The 17,582-nt window shown below is 42.1% G+C and overlaps 1 protein-coding gene across 1 annotated transcript in view; it reads left to right on the forward strand.

Moving 5' to 3' along the window:
• Nucleotides 1–17,582, forward strand: part of LOC132825352 (cytoplasmic phosphatidylinositol transfer protein 1-like) — a 208,708-nt gene that overhangs the window by 112,534 nt on the left and 78,592 nt on the right. Inside the window, exons 4-5 of the mRNA XM_060840514.1 lie at nt 9,572–9,660; nt 11,922–11,929. Coding sequence (XP_060696497.1) covers nt 9,572–9,660; nt 11,922–11,929 — 97 coding nt within the window. The remainder of the gene's footprint in view (nt 1–9,571; nt 9,661–11,921; nt 11,930–17,582) is intronic.

The following is a 17,582-nucleotide window of genomic DNA, read 5'->3' on the forward strand; positions in this document are numbered from 1 at the left end:
GAAGAGTATCCTTTTTAATCTTCTGCATCTTTAACTGGGCAGACATTAACATTCTGAAATACTTTAGCGCATTATGAAGTTCAAATTGGTTATTAAGCTTTACCGAGATGTTGTTTACACACTTTGAAATGCAAGCGCTTTGTTTCAGTGAATGTTGGTATGTTATCAATCTATTACAGTTCTCACAGAATTGATTTGTTGACACCAGTCCATTTCTGATGAAAGAATCACAGCCATCCATTACTGTGAGGTGAAACATATTTAATAACTCCCTGGATCAAATCTGAGCAGGTCTTTCTATTCTTTAGTGTGAATTTAATAATTAATAATGTTGCACTCTGGTTTTCTTTCACTCTAAAGAAGCACAGACTTCTCAAAGATAAATCTTCTCAAAAACCTTAAAGCACAGACCTCTCTATTTAACAGTCTGTCCTTTTATTAAGTCTTGAAGATCTACTAGGTGAAGGATGGCAAGGGATGGATTGCATAAGCATTCATTGGTGACATGTGCAATTGGTTTCTTCATTAAGCAGACATTAATCTCTGCAGCTAAATATAGAAGTGTTGAAGCCCATTATCCAATTATTTTTGTCTCGCATTTCCCTAGTGCCGTTTTCCAATTTAAAACCCGAGGCTGCTATTTCTGGAACCACATTATTCAAAGCTACCTTGAAGCCTTGTACAGGGAATTGACAATATTTTGCACAATGTTAATAGATTGCCTGCTGCCGCCATTTTTGTCAGAATTGTTTAGGTAGCAATTTGACATGATGCTCTGGTCCTGCATGTGTTATTGGGCCGTATTTTAGCACTTTGGGGTCAGACGTCACTATGTGCTAAACTAGAGTCAAGACTACTGTGCCAATACATCATGTGGAATTCACAAGACCGTCCAGAGCTGAACAACAAAGAACCACAGAATATTTACTTTTATTCACAGAATGTTATTGAATGAAAACGTCCCAAGTCAGGATGGAGAATTAATAAACATTAACTAGTAAATGTTGTCAGGACTATGACCTCCATTTGTTCCAGCCAACTTGCTGGAGTTGACCCGCAGAATAAATGCAACTATATAGAACATTTTATTCACAGATTGCTTGTATATTAATTGTATGCAATTCCAGCCATTGAAGAAGCCAGTAGCAACCAACGCATGTTTGGCATGGTTTAAACTTGCAATGACTCTCCTTTGCTGTCCTTGAAAACATAATTACCAGTGGTATGTGGAGGATGGTCAGGTAGTATTGCTAGCAGTGGTGAGTCCTGAGTTAGAAGGTCGAGTGTTCAAGTCCTATTTCAGAGAGTACAATATTGGGCTTCCTATAACTGAGGGTGTTGCTACACTCTCAGGGGGTTCCTCCTTCAAGATGAGAAGTTAAACTGAGGCTCTGTCTATCCTCCCAGATGGATGTTAAAGATGTCATCGTACCATATTGAAGACGAGCAAAGGAGCACTTACCAGCTTTGTGATATACCTCAATCAACACTACTAGCACAGATTATCTTGATGCTGCTGATGGGACATCTTGAAGTTTTGACAGGCACTGTATGAGTGCAGGATCTTTGTTTGAAGCCTTTGGTAGATACAATGCAGAAAGGCAATGGCCTAATGGTGTTATTGATATACTGTTTACCCAAACAACAAGGTAATGTTCTAGGAACCCATGTTCAAATCCCACCACAGCAGATGGTGAAATTTAAATTTGATTTTAAAAAAATCTGGTTGTAAGAATCTAATGATGACCATGAATCTGTTGCTGATTGTCAGAAAATCCATCTGGTTTACTAATGTCATTCAGAGAAGGAAACTGACTTCCACCCTTCAGGCTCTCGGCCTGTATTCCTGATGAAGGGTTTTTGCCCGAAACGTTGCTTTTCCTGCTCCTCAAATGCTGCCTGAACTGCTGTGCTTTTCCAGCACCACTCTAATCCAGAATCTGGTTTCCAGCATCTGCAGTCATTGTTTTTAACCAAGGAAACTGCCTTACCTGATCTGGCCTACCTGTGACTCCAGACCCACAGCAATGTTAACTGCCCTCTGGGCAATTAGTGATGGGCAATAACTAGTGATTAAATGCTGGATGCAGATGCTGGAAACCAGAGTCTAGATTAAAGTGGTGCTGGAAAAGCACAACAGGTCAGGCAGCATCTGAGGAGCAGTAAAATCGATGTTTCAGGCAAAAGCCCTTCATCAGGAATAGATGCTGGGTGCCTGCAGAGTGGAGAGATAAATGAGATTGGGGTGGGGTGGGTAGAAAGTAGCATAGATTACAATCGGTGAATGGGGGTGGGGATGGAGGATGATAGGTCAGAGAGGAGGGTGAGGGAATATAGCAAAGAGTACAATAGGTGAATGAGGTGGGGATGGAGTTGATAGGTCAAAGAGGAGGGTGGAGTGGCTTGTTGCCCTCATACCGAGAAAGACCAAACAAAAATAAGGTTTAATCTGTTGAGAAGAGAAATGACTCAGTAGTATTTAAGGGACTGTGAAATGGCACTATCTATTTTAAGACCATAAGACATAAGGGCAGAACTGAAAAATGTGTTGCTGGAAAAGCGCAGCAGGTCAGGCAGTATCCAAGGAGCGGGAGAATCGACATTTCGGGCATAAGCCCTTCTTCAGGAACCAGAAAGGGCAGAAGGAGACCATTCAGCCCAACGAGTCTGCCTCACCTTTTGATGAGATCATGGCTGATCGGATAATCCTCAAGTAAAAAATGAGGTCTGCAGATGCTGGAGATCACAGCTGCAAATGTGTTGCTGGTCAAAGCACAGCAGGCCAGGCAGCATCTCAGGAATGCTCGAAACGTCGAATTCTCTATTCCTGAGATGCTGCCTGGCCTGCTGTGCTTTGACCAGCAACACATTTGCAGCGGATAATCCTCAACTCTATTTCCCAGCCTTTTCCCTGTAACTTTTGATTCTCTTAATGATTAAAAATCTGTCTCACTACACAGTCTCTGTAGACCTCTGCAGTAAAGAGTTTCATTGATTCACTAGCCTCTGAGAAAATCCTCCTTATCTCTGTTTCAGGTGTGTGACTCCTTATTCTGAGATGATGCTCTCTGGGGCTGGTCTCCCACAAGGGGAAATATTCTTTCTACATCTACACTATACCTCGTGCTGTAACAGTGGCTTGCATGATTTCAAATCTTCCATTTTCTGAGCATTAAATGTCAGGGAAAGGCTCACAAGAAAGAAAGAAAGATAAAGTCTCCTGTTAGCCACCTTGGCAGATGACCATAAGTAGAATTTTCATCTTGATGAGCGAAATAGCTGGGGAACCGTGTCTCCAGACTGAAAGGGAGGAAAATGGGTAATGCCCTACACAACACAGTTCTGGTCATCCTGTTAAAGGGAGGATATTATTAAGCTGATTGGGTTCAGAAAAGATTTACTAGGATGTTGCTGGGTGTGGAAGGTTTGAGATACAAGGAGAGACTGCATATACTGGGTCTTTTTTCACTGGAGCATAGGAGGTTGAGCAGTTTAGAAAATCATAAAGGGTAAGATAGGGTTAATGGTCAGCATCTTCTCCCTAGGGTGGAGGATTTCAAGACTAAGGGTTATATTTTTAAGGTGAGAGGAGGGACATTTTAAAAAGACATGCGGGCAATTTTTTTTTTACGCATGTGGGATGACCTTCCAGAGGAAGTGGCGGATGCAAGCACAGATACAACATTTAAAAGACATTTGGATAAGTAGATGAACAGGAAAAGGTTTGGAAGGATATGAGTCAGCAGCAAGCAGTTTAGTTTGGGGTTATGTTCGGTAAGGACTGGTTGGACGGAAGGGTCTGTTTACATGCTGTAATACCCAATGACTCTATAACAGGAGTAACGGGGAGATATCTTTTTCCTGTGTTTGAGGCTGTACAATGGGGTGGAATGCAGTACTGTTTGCTATATAGAGATTGTGACTTTGTATCAGAAACTGGATTGCTGTCAGTTGCAGTCTTGAAAGTTTATGTAACCACATTTTATAACTCTGCGTGCCTGGAACATTGAATTATGCCTTTTCAGTGAAGTTGATTCTTGCAGAATACACCACATAATTGATTATGAAATGTCTGTCAAAAGGCAGCCAACTGAATACACACAGTCCCATTTTGTCACTGTTTGGTAAATGCTTTGACTGAGTCCCTTGCTTATTATCTGTGAAAGCAGCATTGTATAGAATTGCCTTTGTTATTCCTATACTTCCTTGTGGCTGTATTTCCATAATCTGAAAGCCAAATGTCAGAAATCACGTTTGTTCTTCTTGACAGGGCCTGCCGCTAATTGGTTTAAGTGTCTGTTTGCTTTTCATTTGCTGTCATTATTTTCTTGGTCTCCCAATTAAAGTTGCAACTGAGGATAGCTGGTCAGGAGATCCTCTTCAAAGCCTCCGTCAGTACCACTATGTTTTTGACGATTACCTTGTCAGAGCCAGAGAGTATTCACTCACCTTCTCATAGAAACCTGGAAACTAGCAGCAGGAGTAGGCCATTCAGCCCTTCGAGCCCGCTCCGCCATTTAACGTAATCATGGCTGTTCATCCAACTCTGTACTCTCTCCCACTTTCTCCCCAAACTTTTTGATTGCTTTAACACTAAGGATCTGTTTTCGTCCTGTCTGTCTCTTTGACTACACTGTATGATTTTATTACAATTTCTAACTCCTTCTTGAAAACAATACTTTGGCCTCAACTGCTTTCTGTGGCAGAGAATTCCACAGGCTCTGGGTGAGGGCCTTTCGCCTCATCTCAGGTCCTAAATGGCCTATACCATATCCTTAGACTGTGACCCCTTGTTCTGGATAGGGCAGACCTATCTCAACACATCTTCACAGTGAGATTGTTGTGGTCAGGAACTCAGCAACAAGAGGGTTTTTTAAGGAAACCAATCAATTTGCCATCACTGTGGAGCCATTGTCACTGTTATTATCTGAAACGAGACCCAATTTCTTGGTGCAATGTCAGCATCTCTTCTTTTGGTCAGAAGCTCAGTGTTCAAGTTTCGGTGCTTATTGGTTTTGAGTATGGCTTCCTGATGCAGTTCAAACATACTTACTGTTCCCTAAAAGCTAAAAATAGTGTTTACAAGCTGGATGAATCACTGCTTGGTATGGCAACTGCCCTGCCTAGAAGCAGACAGTTTTAAATACAACCCATTTCACCACGCAAGCCAACCTTCCATCCACTGACCCCATCTATACTTGCTGCCTCTGGATGGCAGCCAATGTCACCAAAGTCCCCTCTTACCCAGTTAGAATCTCTTCCAACCTCTTCCATTGGGCAGAAGGTACAAAAGCTTTAATCACACATACCAACAGTTTTAAGAAATTTAATTTTGGTCTCGTTCTTTGTGCACCTTCTCTGCAGCCATAACATCGTATTCCTTACTTTGTTAGACCATAAGACCATTAAACATAGGGGCAGAAGTTAGGCCATTCAGCTCATTGAGTCTACTGCGCTATTCAATCACCCCGTAACCTTTGATTCCCTTCGCAATCAAGAACTTAACTATCTCTTTAAATATACTCAATGACCTGGCCTCCACAGCCTTCTTTGGCAATGAATGCCTCAAATTCGCCATTCTCTGGCTAAAACATTTCTCCTTATCTCCATTTCAAAAGGGTCTTCCCTTTACTCTTGGGTTGTGTCCTCTGGTCTCTTCTCTTCTGCCAATGGAAACATTTTCCCAACATCCACTCTGTCCAGGCCATTCATTATTCTGTAGGTTTCAATCAGAACCTCCCTCATCTTTCTGAAGTCCATCAAGTATAGTCCCAGAGTCCTCAAACATTCCTCATAGGTTAAGCCTTTCATTCCTAGAATCACTCTCATGATTCTCTTCTAGACCCACTCCAGGGCCAATACATCTTTCCTGAGATATGGGGCTCAAAATTGCTCACAATGCTCTAAATATGTTCTGATTAGAGCCTATAAAGCCTCAGAAGTAAATCCGTGCTTTTATGTTCTAATCCTCTCAAGATGAATGACAACATTGCATTTGCCTTCCTAACTACTGACTCAATCTGCAAGTTTACTTTAAGAGAAACCTGAACTAGGACTCCCAAGTCCCTTTGCACTTCAGATTTCTGAATTTTCTCCCCTATTTGAAAATAATCCGTGTCTCTATTCTTCCTACCAAAGCGCATGACCTCACACTTTCCCACATTGTATTTCATCTGCCACTTGTTTGCCCACTCTCCTAACCTATCTAAATCTTTGTGCATCCTCCCTGCCTCCTCAGTGCTACGTCCCTCCACCTATCTTTTTAATCATGATTTGGAGATGCCGGTGTTATAACCTGGCGTTGTGTGATTTTTAACTATCTTTAAATTATCTGCAAACTTAGCCAGAATGCCCTCAGTTCCTTCATCCAGATCATTAATGTATAAGCGTTTTGCACTAGATTACATTTTTGAGAAAGCAATCACTTCTCCTTCATTATATTACATTTGGCCAGGTTCCATAAAATCTCACTTTCACAAATTTATCTATCCCCCTTATGCACTTTGTATGGTATGATCTGCCCATACTACGTGCAAAACAAAACTTTTCACTGTACCAAGTACATATGACAGTAATAAATCAAATCAAATATATACTTAACATTGAAGATTTGGGGAAGTGACTAGTGAAGAAATATAAAGGGAATCTGGCATTAATACTTTCTGTTTGAGGGTGAGAAGAATGGATCTAAGACTAATGTTTTACACTTAAATGTGGCAATAGTGAGGATATAAAGACAGAACTGGCTAAAGTAGTGCGTAAAAATAAGTTAAGGGATAGGTTAGTAAAGATAAAAGGGCAAACATTTAATGAGATGTTTCATAAAATTCAACAAAAATACATTCTGGGGAAGCACACATTATCTGTGAATACCGAGGAAGGGGAAAGATAAAGTGTGGCTCTGGATAAAGCACAGCAGAGTGACCTGCTTTGCTTTTTCCAGTGTCACACTTTATCGTCTCTGACCTCTCCAGCATCTGCAGTCCTCACTATCTCCAAATGAAAGATTATGAGGACAATTCGCCAAAGATTAGTGACATATCAGAATTTAAAAAACTGGTTCTTTAACATATATTTACATAGGAAAGCAGTAGTAAAGTGAGCATTAGTCATCCAGCGGGTCCAGGAAATTAATAGAAAACAGGAAACTGGTGATGCATAGCACAGTGATTCCTGGATACTTATAACACAGAGGGAGGCCATTCAGCCCATATTGGCCATACTAATAAATCATGATCTGATTGTGTTTCCAGCTCTATGCCCATTGTCCTGCAGGCTGTGGGAACGCAAGTGAATACTTAAAAGCTGCTTAAACGTTATGAACATTTCTGACTCAGCGTCTTTTCAGGCAGTGAGTTCCAGACTCCCACCACCCTCTGGATTAAAAACATTTCTCTTTAAATCTGTTTCTCCTGGTTATTGACCACTCTACTAATGGAAATTAATAGATACCTTCCTATCAACCCTTTCTATGCCCCTCATAATCTTAAACACCTCTATCAGGTCCTGTCTCAACCTTCATTGCTTCAAGAGAAACAACGTAGACAGGCAGGAGGCTGGAAGAGCACAGCAAGCCAGGCAGCATCAGGAGGTGTAAGTGTAACCCTTCTTCACTTCCTAGCTCAGACTCTCCAGACTAGGCAGCATCCTGGTAGATCTCCTCTGCAATCATATCCTTCCATATAATGTGATGATCAGAACTGCATATAGCAAAAACTGCAGATGCTGTAAATCTGAAACAAAAACAGAAATTGCTGTAAAAGTTCAGCAGATCTGGCAGCATCTTTGGAGAGAAATCAGAATTAACATTTTGGGTTGAGTGACCCTTCCTCAGAACTGATGGTAGCTAGAAAAATGTCAGTTTATATGTAGAAGGTAGGGTGGGGGGGGGTGAAGGAGTCAACAATAGGTGGAATAGAGCCCAAAGAGAGAGAAGAACAGTTGGGCAGACAAAGCAATGAATAACGATCTGGCTAGGATGTTAATGGGGACTGTCAGTGGCTAACGATGGGTTGTGATAACAAGATCTGACGTAACCTCCTTCTCTCTTTTTGGTTGCACTTCAGTCCCACGCTCCTGATCTTCGGGCACCCAGTACGGAGGAGGGAGGGAGGTCTGAAGACCTCCTCGTGGATCTGCTCCTGGGCCTGACCAAACTGGCCATAAACAGGTCCAGGTAGCGGGCCGTGGAGGAGGTCGTTAGGGTCGACTGCCTGCCCCTCTTCCGTGGTTACGTTAGAGCCCGGGTGTCCTTGGAGAAGGAGCACGCAGTGTCCACCAACACCCTGGAGTTGTTCAGGAAGAGGTGGGCGCGGCAGGGAGTGGAGTGCATTATTTCCCCCTCCAACTCTATTTTGATTCAATCCCTGCCCTCCCCTTCACTGTTTGATCACACAGTATTGTGCTTTGAAGTGAAGGGCACTGCTTGTCACTGGCCACTTAGGTGTTCTCTTCCTTCCTGGTGGTGAAAATTGAATAAAGATTTGTACACCTTGTGTCTTTCGCTGTGTCTCACACCTGCAAACACACAACATGAAAAAAACAAGGGCTGATGTGTGGGGAGTGGGATAATGACATAGGAAAACTCAAGCCCTAAAGTCATTGAACTCGATATTGAGCCCAGAAAGCTGCAGGGTCTCCAAACAGAAAATGAAATGTGGGTTCTTCCAGCTTGCACTGAGCTTCACTGGAGCACAGCAGCAAGCCTGAGACAGAGAGGTTGGCCAGGGAACAGAGTGGTGTGTTAAAGTGGGCAGGCAACTGGAAGCTGAAAATGTGTTGCTGGTTAAAGTACAGCAGATCAGGCAGCATCCAAGGAACAGGAAATTTGACGTTTCGGGCCAGAGCCCTTCATCAGGAATGAAGGCTCTGGCCCGAAACGTCGAATTTCCTGTTCCTTGGATGCTGCCTGACCTGCTGTGCTTTAACCAGCAACACATTTTCAGCTCTGATCTCCAGCATCTGCAGACTTCACTTTTTACAGGCAACTGGAAGTTCAGGTTCTTACTATTCCAGTAGTGGTCTCGTCAGAATAGCTGCTGAGATAGTTGCAACAGTTTTTAATCTTCCAAATTCTGGAAGGGTGCAACCAGGTTGGAAAATTACAAATGTTATTTCTGATTTCCATAAAGGAGTTAGACACAAGCAGGAAACTGTAAATCCATTAGCCTAACACCTAGCATAGGGAAAATGCTGGAATCTATTATTAAGGAGCTTAAAGTGGGGCACTTAGAAAATCTGAATGCAATCAGGCAAAGTCAGTGTGGTTTTCTGAAAGGAAAATCATGTTTGACTAATTTATTAGGGCACATTTGAGGAAATTACAAGCCAGGTGAATGTATCATCAGAAGACAAGGAGCTATGGACCTGCGCTCAGGCGGTGCACACAATGTGCTGTCTGATAACTTGGGATGTATTACATCTTGTTTGGGATTCTGAGGTCTGTGGTTGTTAATTCAAAAACACAAAAATATAAATCAGCTCAGCCTATCTTGGCTATTGCACACCCTTCATGCTCAGTGTGGGATTCTAACACTAACAATACTGTTTTTACTTTCCTCTTTCTTCACAGCAAACTCCCAGGCTGGGCAAGGGCTGTGGTACCCCGAATATTTTACATCACAGAAAAGGCATGGAACTACTATCCTTATACCATCACAGGTAAGAAGACGTTCCAAATACTTCTCTGGCTATTCAAAATCATTATTAATCATTAGAAAATGTACCAATTTACCTCCAAGAGCACTAGGAATCATAAACCTATATTCTTGATGAAGGGCTTTTGCCTGAAACGTTGATTTTCCTGATCCTCGGATGCTGCCTGAGTTGCTGTGCTTTTCCAGCACCACTCTAATCTTGACTCTGACCTCCAGTATCTGCAGTCCTCACTTTCACCTGTCATAAACCTATACCCATCTGCACAGCTTTTCTGATTATGTTTATAATTTGCATTTTCCCCCAGTGTTCATTTTGGGATACCTTTGCTTCCTGCCTGCCCTTTGGATATGAGTTACTTTGGACAAGAGGTAGACTGCATTCAGCTGGAAAACAAACTCAAAGAGGGCAAGGTGTTTTGGGACAGATTGATGTGGGCAGAAATGATGGGCCAAATGGCCGCCTCCTGCACCATGGCACGTCTGCAATTTTTTGATTTGCCATGATAAATGGCTGGTACAGGCACAAAGGGCTGAATGGCCTCTTTCTATGGCTTCAAGTGGTCAGATTTTAGCATTTGCATCAGTATTGGCGAAAGTAAGTACTTCAGATCTGGAGGTTAGAGTCAAGATTAGAGTGGTGCTGGAAAAGCACAGCAGGTCAGGCAGCATCCAAGGAGCAGGAAAATCGACATTTTGGGCAAAATCCCTTCATCAGGATTCCGCCTAGCAACCGGATTGTGAAGAAACACATTCCCTTCAAATTTACTAAAGCTGCCAAAAGGGCATAATTATAGTAACACCAACATGTCATATCATTCATGGGGTGTGGGACTAGGCCAGCATTTACTGCCCATCCTTAATGCCCAGAGGTAATAAGAGTCAATCCTTGTGCAGGTCAGGAGTAGGCTAGCCTCAGTAAGGACAGCAGATTTCCTTCCCTTTATGAACCAGATGGGTTTTTACAACAACTGACAGTGGTCATCATCAGACTTTTAATTCCAGACTCTTAATGAAGGTACACTCCACCACCTGTCGTAGCAGGATTCAAACCCAGGACCCCAGGGCATCAGAATCAAAGCAAAATACTGCAGATGCAGGAAACTTGCAGCAAACTCACAATGCTGGAGAAAATCAGCAGGTCTGGCAGCTTCCACAAAGAAAGCAATGCCATCAATATCTTGAGTCGAGAATGGCTCCTCTTCAGAACACCTTCCCCAGCCTGTGGATTCAAAACGTTAGCTCTGTTTCTCTGTCTGTTGATGCTGCCAGACCTGCTGAGTTTCTCCAGAATTCTGTCTTTTTCCCTGGAGCATTAACCAAGTCTCTGGTTTGCTAGTCCAATGACAATACTATTGGTCATCACCTCCCCTAAGGAGCACCATATCCAACTGCCTTGGGGACCTTATCATATGAGCGTTGAAAGTTCTGATTAGATTAGATTCCCTACAGTGTGGGGACAGGCCATTCAGCCCAACAAGTCCACACCGACCATCTGAAGAGTAACCCACCCCACTCTGACTAAAGCACCTAACAACTATGGACGATTTAGCATGGCCAATTCACCTGACCTGCACATCTTTGGACTGTGGGAGGAAAACAGGGTACCTGGAGGAAACCCACACAGACATGGGGAGAACTCCACACAGACAATCACCCAAGGCTGGAATTGAACCTGGGACCCTGGTGCTGTGAGGTAGCAGTGCTAACCACTGAGCCACTGTGCCACTCTTTCAGTGTAGTCTTTGTGGGGCTACCAGATTTTAATTCTGCTGATGATTGATTGAAAGGAACACACCTCCTTTGTGCTGATCAGGGATCATGCTTGGAACGATATCAAATTCTCAAGCATTTCTCGCAAGCTAAATGCCACGAAATTTGATTAGCAGACTTTATTTTGAGTCGCGGGTTTGTTTTCCTTTTTAGCTTGTACTATAGTCGACACTGAAGTGTGAGGTACAGTTCCACGCTGAATCAAAACTGGAAAATGTGATGCTGTTCTTTCTCAGGACCTTGCTACTAGGCAACCACTCTTTGTTCTCGATTCGTAAAAGACTGCAAAGTCCTTTAGGCGCAGGGTGAACTCACTTAAACCTACTTGTTCAAGCATTTTCAAATCAGCTTATATATTAGACATGTTGATTGAAATTGCCTCCTTGGGTAACTTTTGGATCTGACGTCACCTTGAGATAATTTTAATTATTTATTGTTCCTTTTTTTCCCTCTTCTCTCCCTGTTCGTTGCCTCTGTTCCATTCTGTGCAACTAGAATACACTGTAAGTACTTTCATGATTCATATTCTGTACATGAATAAGTAATATGGTGCGTAATGTCAAAATGGGTAAAAAAAAGTCTGTAAAAGGGAACTGCTCTACACTGTTACACTGCCCTGCTAATGGATGGCACCACTGTTTACCTGCAGCCATCACTCTCCTGAATAGGTTATCCAAGTTTAAACATGCTTGTATAATTTAGCACGAGATAGCTGTCTGTGTTAAATATGTCAGTGTCCCCCATACCTGTCTTTAGAACAGTCACTGATTCAGGAGTTTTTGGAGTGATGTACAGTATGATGAGGGATTTGGAGCAGGTAAATCAGGAGAATTATTTTGACTGGAATCAGGGTTGGTGACCGTATGATATAAAGAACGTTTTAATATAAAGAACCAGAGATGAGGTGAAGGGACAAACCTTTCATGCTGTGAGCTGGATCGTAGCGCTTAAGTGACCAGTGGAAGCGGATTCAACACTCAGTGTCAAAACAAGAGTGGGAGAAATATTTGAAAAGAACTTTGCAGGGAAAAGCAGAGAGTGGAGCTTATTGGAAAAGCGTCAAAGAGCAATTCGGTTATCTCATATGTGCTGGACTTGGGAGCTGTATTTTTCTGTGATATCATTGTCTGATTATTATAACAGCATGCTGTTCATGCAGTCACCATCAACCAGTTAGACAATTCATTTTCAAACCCAGAAATTCAAACCTACTACAGGCAGAAGGAGGTCAGGGGAGTAAAACAGTTCACTCAGCATTTCCCAAGACTTTACCAACTCACTAGTTCTTCAGATCCTGTTGACCTATTCTCCTCTCCATCTCCTACTCCCACCTTCAGTGTCTAAAACTACCCCTCACCTCCACCATCCCTTGTAAGTTCCTCTCCAAGACACACACCATCGTGACTCAGGACTATATCACTGTCCCTTCATTGTTGGGTCAAAACCCTGGAACTTCTTCCCTATCAGTATTGTGGGTGTAACTCCATCTCATGGACTGCAGCATTTTCCACAACTAGCTCAGCTTCATGACGACATTTAGAGTTGGTCAAAAATGTTGGCTTTGACAGTGATGCCGTTGTCCTGCAAACAAGCTTTTAAAAAAAATCCTGATTCCTCAATTGTGCAACGAGTTGGGATGTCATGTTAAGGTTGTATATGATGTTGGTGAGGTCTCTCCTAGAGTTGAGAGGGTGGTGCTGGAAAAGCACAGCAGGTCAGGCAGCATCCGAGGAGCAGGAGAATCAACATTTCGGGCATAAGAGCTTCATCCTGATGAGGGGCTTATGCCTGAAACGTCGATCCTCCTGCACCTTGGATGCTGCCTGACCTGCTGTGCTTTTCCAGCACCACACTCTCAACTCTGATCTCCAGCATCTGCAGTCCTCACTTCCTCCTAGATCTCTTGTGGAGTACTGTGTGCAGTTCTGATCAATCTGTTAGAGGAAGGATATTTCTAAACTGGAGAGGGTTCAGAAAAGATTTGGAGGCTGAGAAAAAATGGAGGGTTTGATATATAGAAATAGGCTGGGACTATTTTCACTGGAGTGTAAGAGGTTCAGGGGTGACCTTATTGAGGTTTATAAAATCATAAGGGGCATAGAAAAGGTGAATGACAAAGGTTTGTTCCCTAGGTTGGGGGAGTTCAAAACTAAGGGACATATATTAAGATGAGAGGAGAAAGATTTAAAAAGGATATGAGAGGCTACTTATTTCTATAGGGAGTGCTCATATGTGGAATAAACTGCCAGAGTAGTGGATGCAGGTATGGTTACAACATTTAAAAGACATTTAGGTAAATGCATGACTAAGAAATGTTGGAGGGATATGGGTCAGGAGCAGTCAGATGGGACTAATTTAGTTTGGAATTATGGTTGGCATTGACTGGTTGGACTGAAGTGTCTGTTTCCGTGCTATATGACTCTATAACTGGCTAAAACTCCCTGATACAATGAACGGAAGCAGCAGAAGGTACCCTTTTCTCTTGCTGAAAACACAAATAAATCTTAATACCACATTAGGTTAAGACACAAGCTAAAAAATACCCAGTCTCTATAATTAGATCAATATTTTTCTCAGTTATTATGACTAAAAAGACTTACAGTAAAGAGTGTATGTCGAAGCAATAAATAACTGACATTGAACTTGCATAGAGGAAATAATTTTGAGCAAAAAAACTTTATTTTAAAAATAATCTCCTCAGCTTCTCATCAGTTCTTAACATAGCTTTTAGAACTTCTTGATGAAGTGTTACGATGGGATTTTCAGAACATTTATACCATATTAAGACTTCTTGGGCTAAAAAGACCTGGTTTATTATAAATCCTCAATTTAAGTCACCCACTTAGCATTATTTCATTTTAAAGCTGTTTTACCTCTAATGCTTTTTCCCTCAAATTACATTGGCATTTCTAGTTTGCCACAACCCTATTCCATTTGCTATGGACCCAAATTGGTGGGCATTGTGCAAAGGTTGTGTGGTCTTAACTACATTACGCCCAGGGAAAGTGCGACTTGACCTTTGAACTTCTGACCCAGAGTCTGGGACACTACCACAAGACCCCTCACCCTTCTACTACTCTACCTTCTCCCTACCCCCCCCCCCCAACCTTGAAGCTGCTTTTCCCTGCCTTGCTTCCAATCCCCTGGCTTTGGTTCTCTCAGGCATTGCCTCCCTCTGACTTTGCCTCCAGTATTTCCCCGCAACCGGCCTTGCCTCATTCTGCCCTTGTCTCGCCAATGCTTCTGCCCTCTGTCCTTTCTTTAGGCTTCTCCCCATTGATGCCCCTCCCATGCCATTCTGAACTCATGCAGAAGTGCCTCATCTAGTGGCAGAAGTTGGTCGATGCAGTCCGATGTACTCTGACTAACTGTGACTCAATGGAGCCTGGTCAGTCTAAAAGCACAGACAGATGCAGTTTTTAAAATACTTTCTAAAACATTGTGTGTGGGAAATACTATATTGTATTAGTATTGTATATCTTATGTTGCAAGTTATTTCAGCCAGGATTGCAGAGTGCTGGACATGTATGGGACACTTATTTTCTTACTGACAAAAAAATGTCTGAAGGAACCTAACTCTAACCTTATCATTATTTCTTATGAGAACCTATGATTCACTTAAAATCATTTTAGTTCAAGTTACAATTTTCCATAACTTTCGCGAGGACTTGCTATAATTGAAAACAACTCCATTATCCAAATGTGCCCTGGTCAATGTGACTAATTTTGAAATGGAATCCCTCAACTTGCATCAGGGACAATTTTGAAATGTGCAATCGAACTTGTGCCTATTCTAAGGAAATATGAATGGGTGAGGGGTCTTGTGGTAGTGTCCTAGACTCTGGGTCAGAAGTTCAAGGTTAAGACACACCTTCCAAGGAGATAATGTAATTAAGGAGACACAACCTTCATTCAGTGCCCACCAATTTGGATCCAAAAGAAATGAAATTGATTTGTAATGTCTTCATCATTGAAAACTGAAGGATTCTAAGCAAGGTTGACATGTTGCTGGCTGAGAGGATGTTTCCACGTGTGGGGAAGTGGAGAACTAAAGGGCATCATTTCAAAAGAAAGGGCCTCCCACTTAAGATGAAGGAATGGAAGAATTTCTTCTTGAAGAGGGTCACTGATATCTGGAATCCTCTCCCATAATGAGCAGTAGAGCTTGCATCATGAAATATATACAAGGTTGAGGTAGACAGGTTTTTGGTTGAGTGAGTAGAGAGAGATGTGGGCAATTGGGTTAATGCCAAAATCAGATCAGCTATGATTTTATTGAGTGGTGAGCAGGTTCAAGGGGCTGAGTGGCCTACTTCTGCTTCTATGTTCCCACAAAATGCAAAGTATCAGGTGGTTAGGTAAAACTTGGTTATCGTGTTGAGTAGTTCCATTGGTAAATGGCTGTGACCATTTTGCTATAATATGATCATAGACTGCTTACCATAAAATGCTAATGTCGTAGGTCAGTCTACTCACTAGACTGGTAACCGATTCCACTGGGTGGTGTTGCAAGATTAGTAAGTTAGTTCTATCATCATCTTGGAAAATGAGAGCCACATTGTTTGCAGCACTGAATCTCTCCCATACAAAATGCAGCAACCCACAATTCTCATCTCTTTAAACCCTCAAGTTGAATCCATCAGTAAGGAGTTGCTTTTCACTATGAATCCCTATTGTCTGCTGTTTGGGTTAAATGTGCTGCACTTAAGTCACTTGTTAATCCTACTTTCGCACTATGACCAGCTGCAGAGTACATGTTCGCTGTGTTTATCGAGTACAAACCTGCCCACTTGTTCTATACTTTGAACTTATCATCTGTTTCAGCATTATTAGAGCTATGAACTGCCCCATTTTGGAGAGATTAAGCTTTGACAGTGAGCCTAAGTAAATCTGAAGGACTGAAATCCTGAAAGATGCTATTACTGAAATCTGATACTGATTGAATTGTTACACAAAGAAATCCATCTTGTTCATGGGATTGGAGGTGGTTTTCAATTAAACCAGGGATTTCCAACACAAGATTCAGTTAGAAACCTTGTAATAATGTCAATTGTCACAAACAGCTGTAGTCATTTAAGAATATTGAATACTTGTGAGAAAGTATAGCATCCAGTGTTTAAACCTTTTCTTCCCAACTGCATTTTCCAATGTACTTTATTTTTTGTTGTAATCCACTTCTTCACAGATAAAGAGTCTCTATCACGGTATTAATTGGGAGGAGGAGGTTAACCTATTTAAGGAGATTGGGTACTTTCTCATTTGTAAAACTGATGCCACATCGACACAATGTTAATTGGATAGGTTTTACTGCTTGCTTTCAGTGGGATAATTATCTTCATTTCTTTCTCTGTCTTGTGGTGTGGGCTTGCGCTGAACAAAGGTGGTTACAAGAGGCAGCTCACATTAAACAGCCCTGATGGTAGCTGGGGCAGTGAACAGGCACCTGGCACTTGGACTGTTGGCACTGCTCAATGATCTGGTGGATCATAGGTTGTCTACAGTGTTTCTATATAGTCAACTCATGGCAATGTCAGTGATGCAGTCACCTAAGGTGTACCTAGTTATAAATGAGCTCAGAACATTGATCCCAACTTTAAAGGGAAGATCTTGCATGTTTGCAGGATGTTGCACATTTGATCTCAGCCTGAAACCTCCAGTGTGTCATTCAATATCATTCACTGCTGTGCTGGTACTAATTGGAAACGTTTCCTTCATTAAATCTCCAACACCTGATCTGATGAAGAATTGAATGCTCATTTGAGAGAGTGTGCAGCGTCAGAAGCCCGTTCAAGCAGTATCAGCAATAGTAAGGTCTTCATTAAGGACCTTGGCTAGGTCCTATCAAGTAAGCTTTATTCCAGCCCTTTCCCTGCTTTCGTTACTCCATCTTTCAGGGCAGGAAGGAGCACAGATTATTAACCCTTTTATCCCAGTTTGATGTTACTTTATTCATTAAAGTGTAAAAGAAAGCACAAGTACAATTAGTCACTGTCATTGAGAATCCACTGAGTCTGAGTCTGGATGTAGATCCTTTCTGACCACAGTGCATTATAAATGTGTTTAGGGAGCTAATCTGATAGGATCACAAGAACACTACCTACAGTGAAAGTCTTTTTCCTAGGATGATGACGTCAGCTTGTACTAGGGGTCATAACT

This window comes from Hemiscyllium ocellatum, chromosome 20 (assembly GCF_020745735.1).
Source record: "Hemiscyllium ocellatum isolate sHemOce1 chromosome 20, sHemOce1.pat.X.cur, whole genome shotgun sequence".
In the NCBI taxonomy this organism is placed as follows: domain Eukaryota; kingdom Metazoa; phylum Chordata; class Chondrichthyes; order Orectolobiformes; family Hemiscylliidae; genus Hemiscyllium; species Hemiscyllium ocellatum.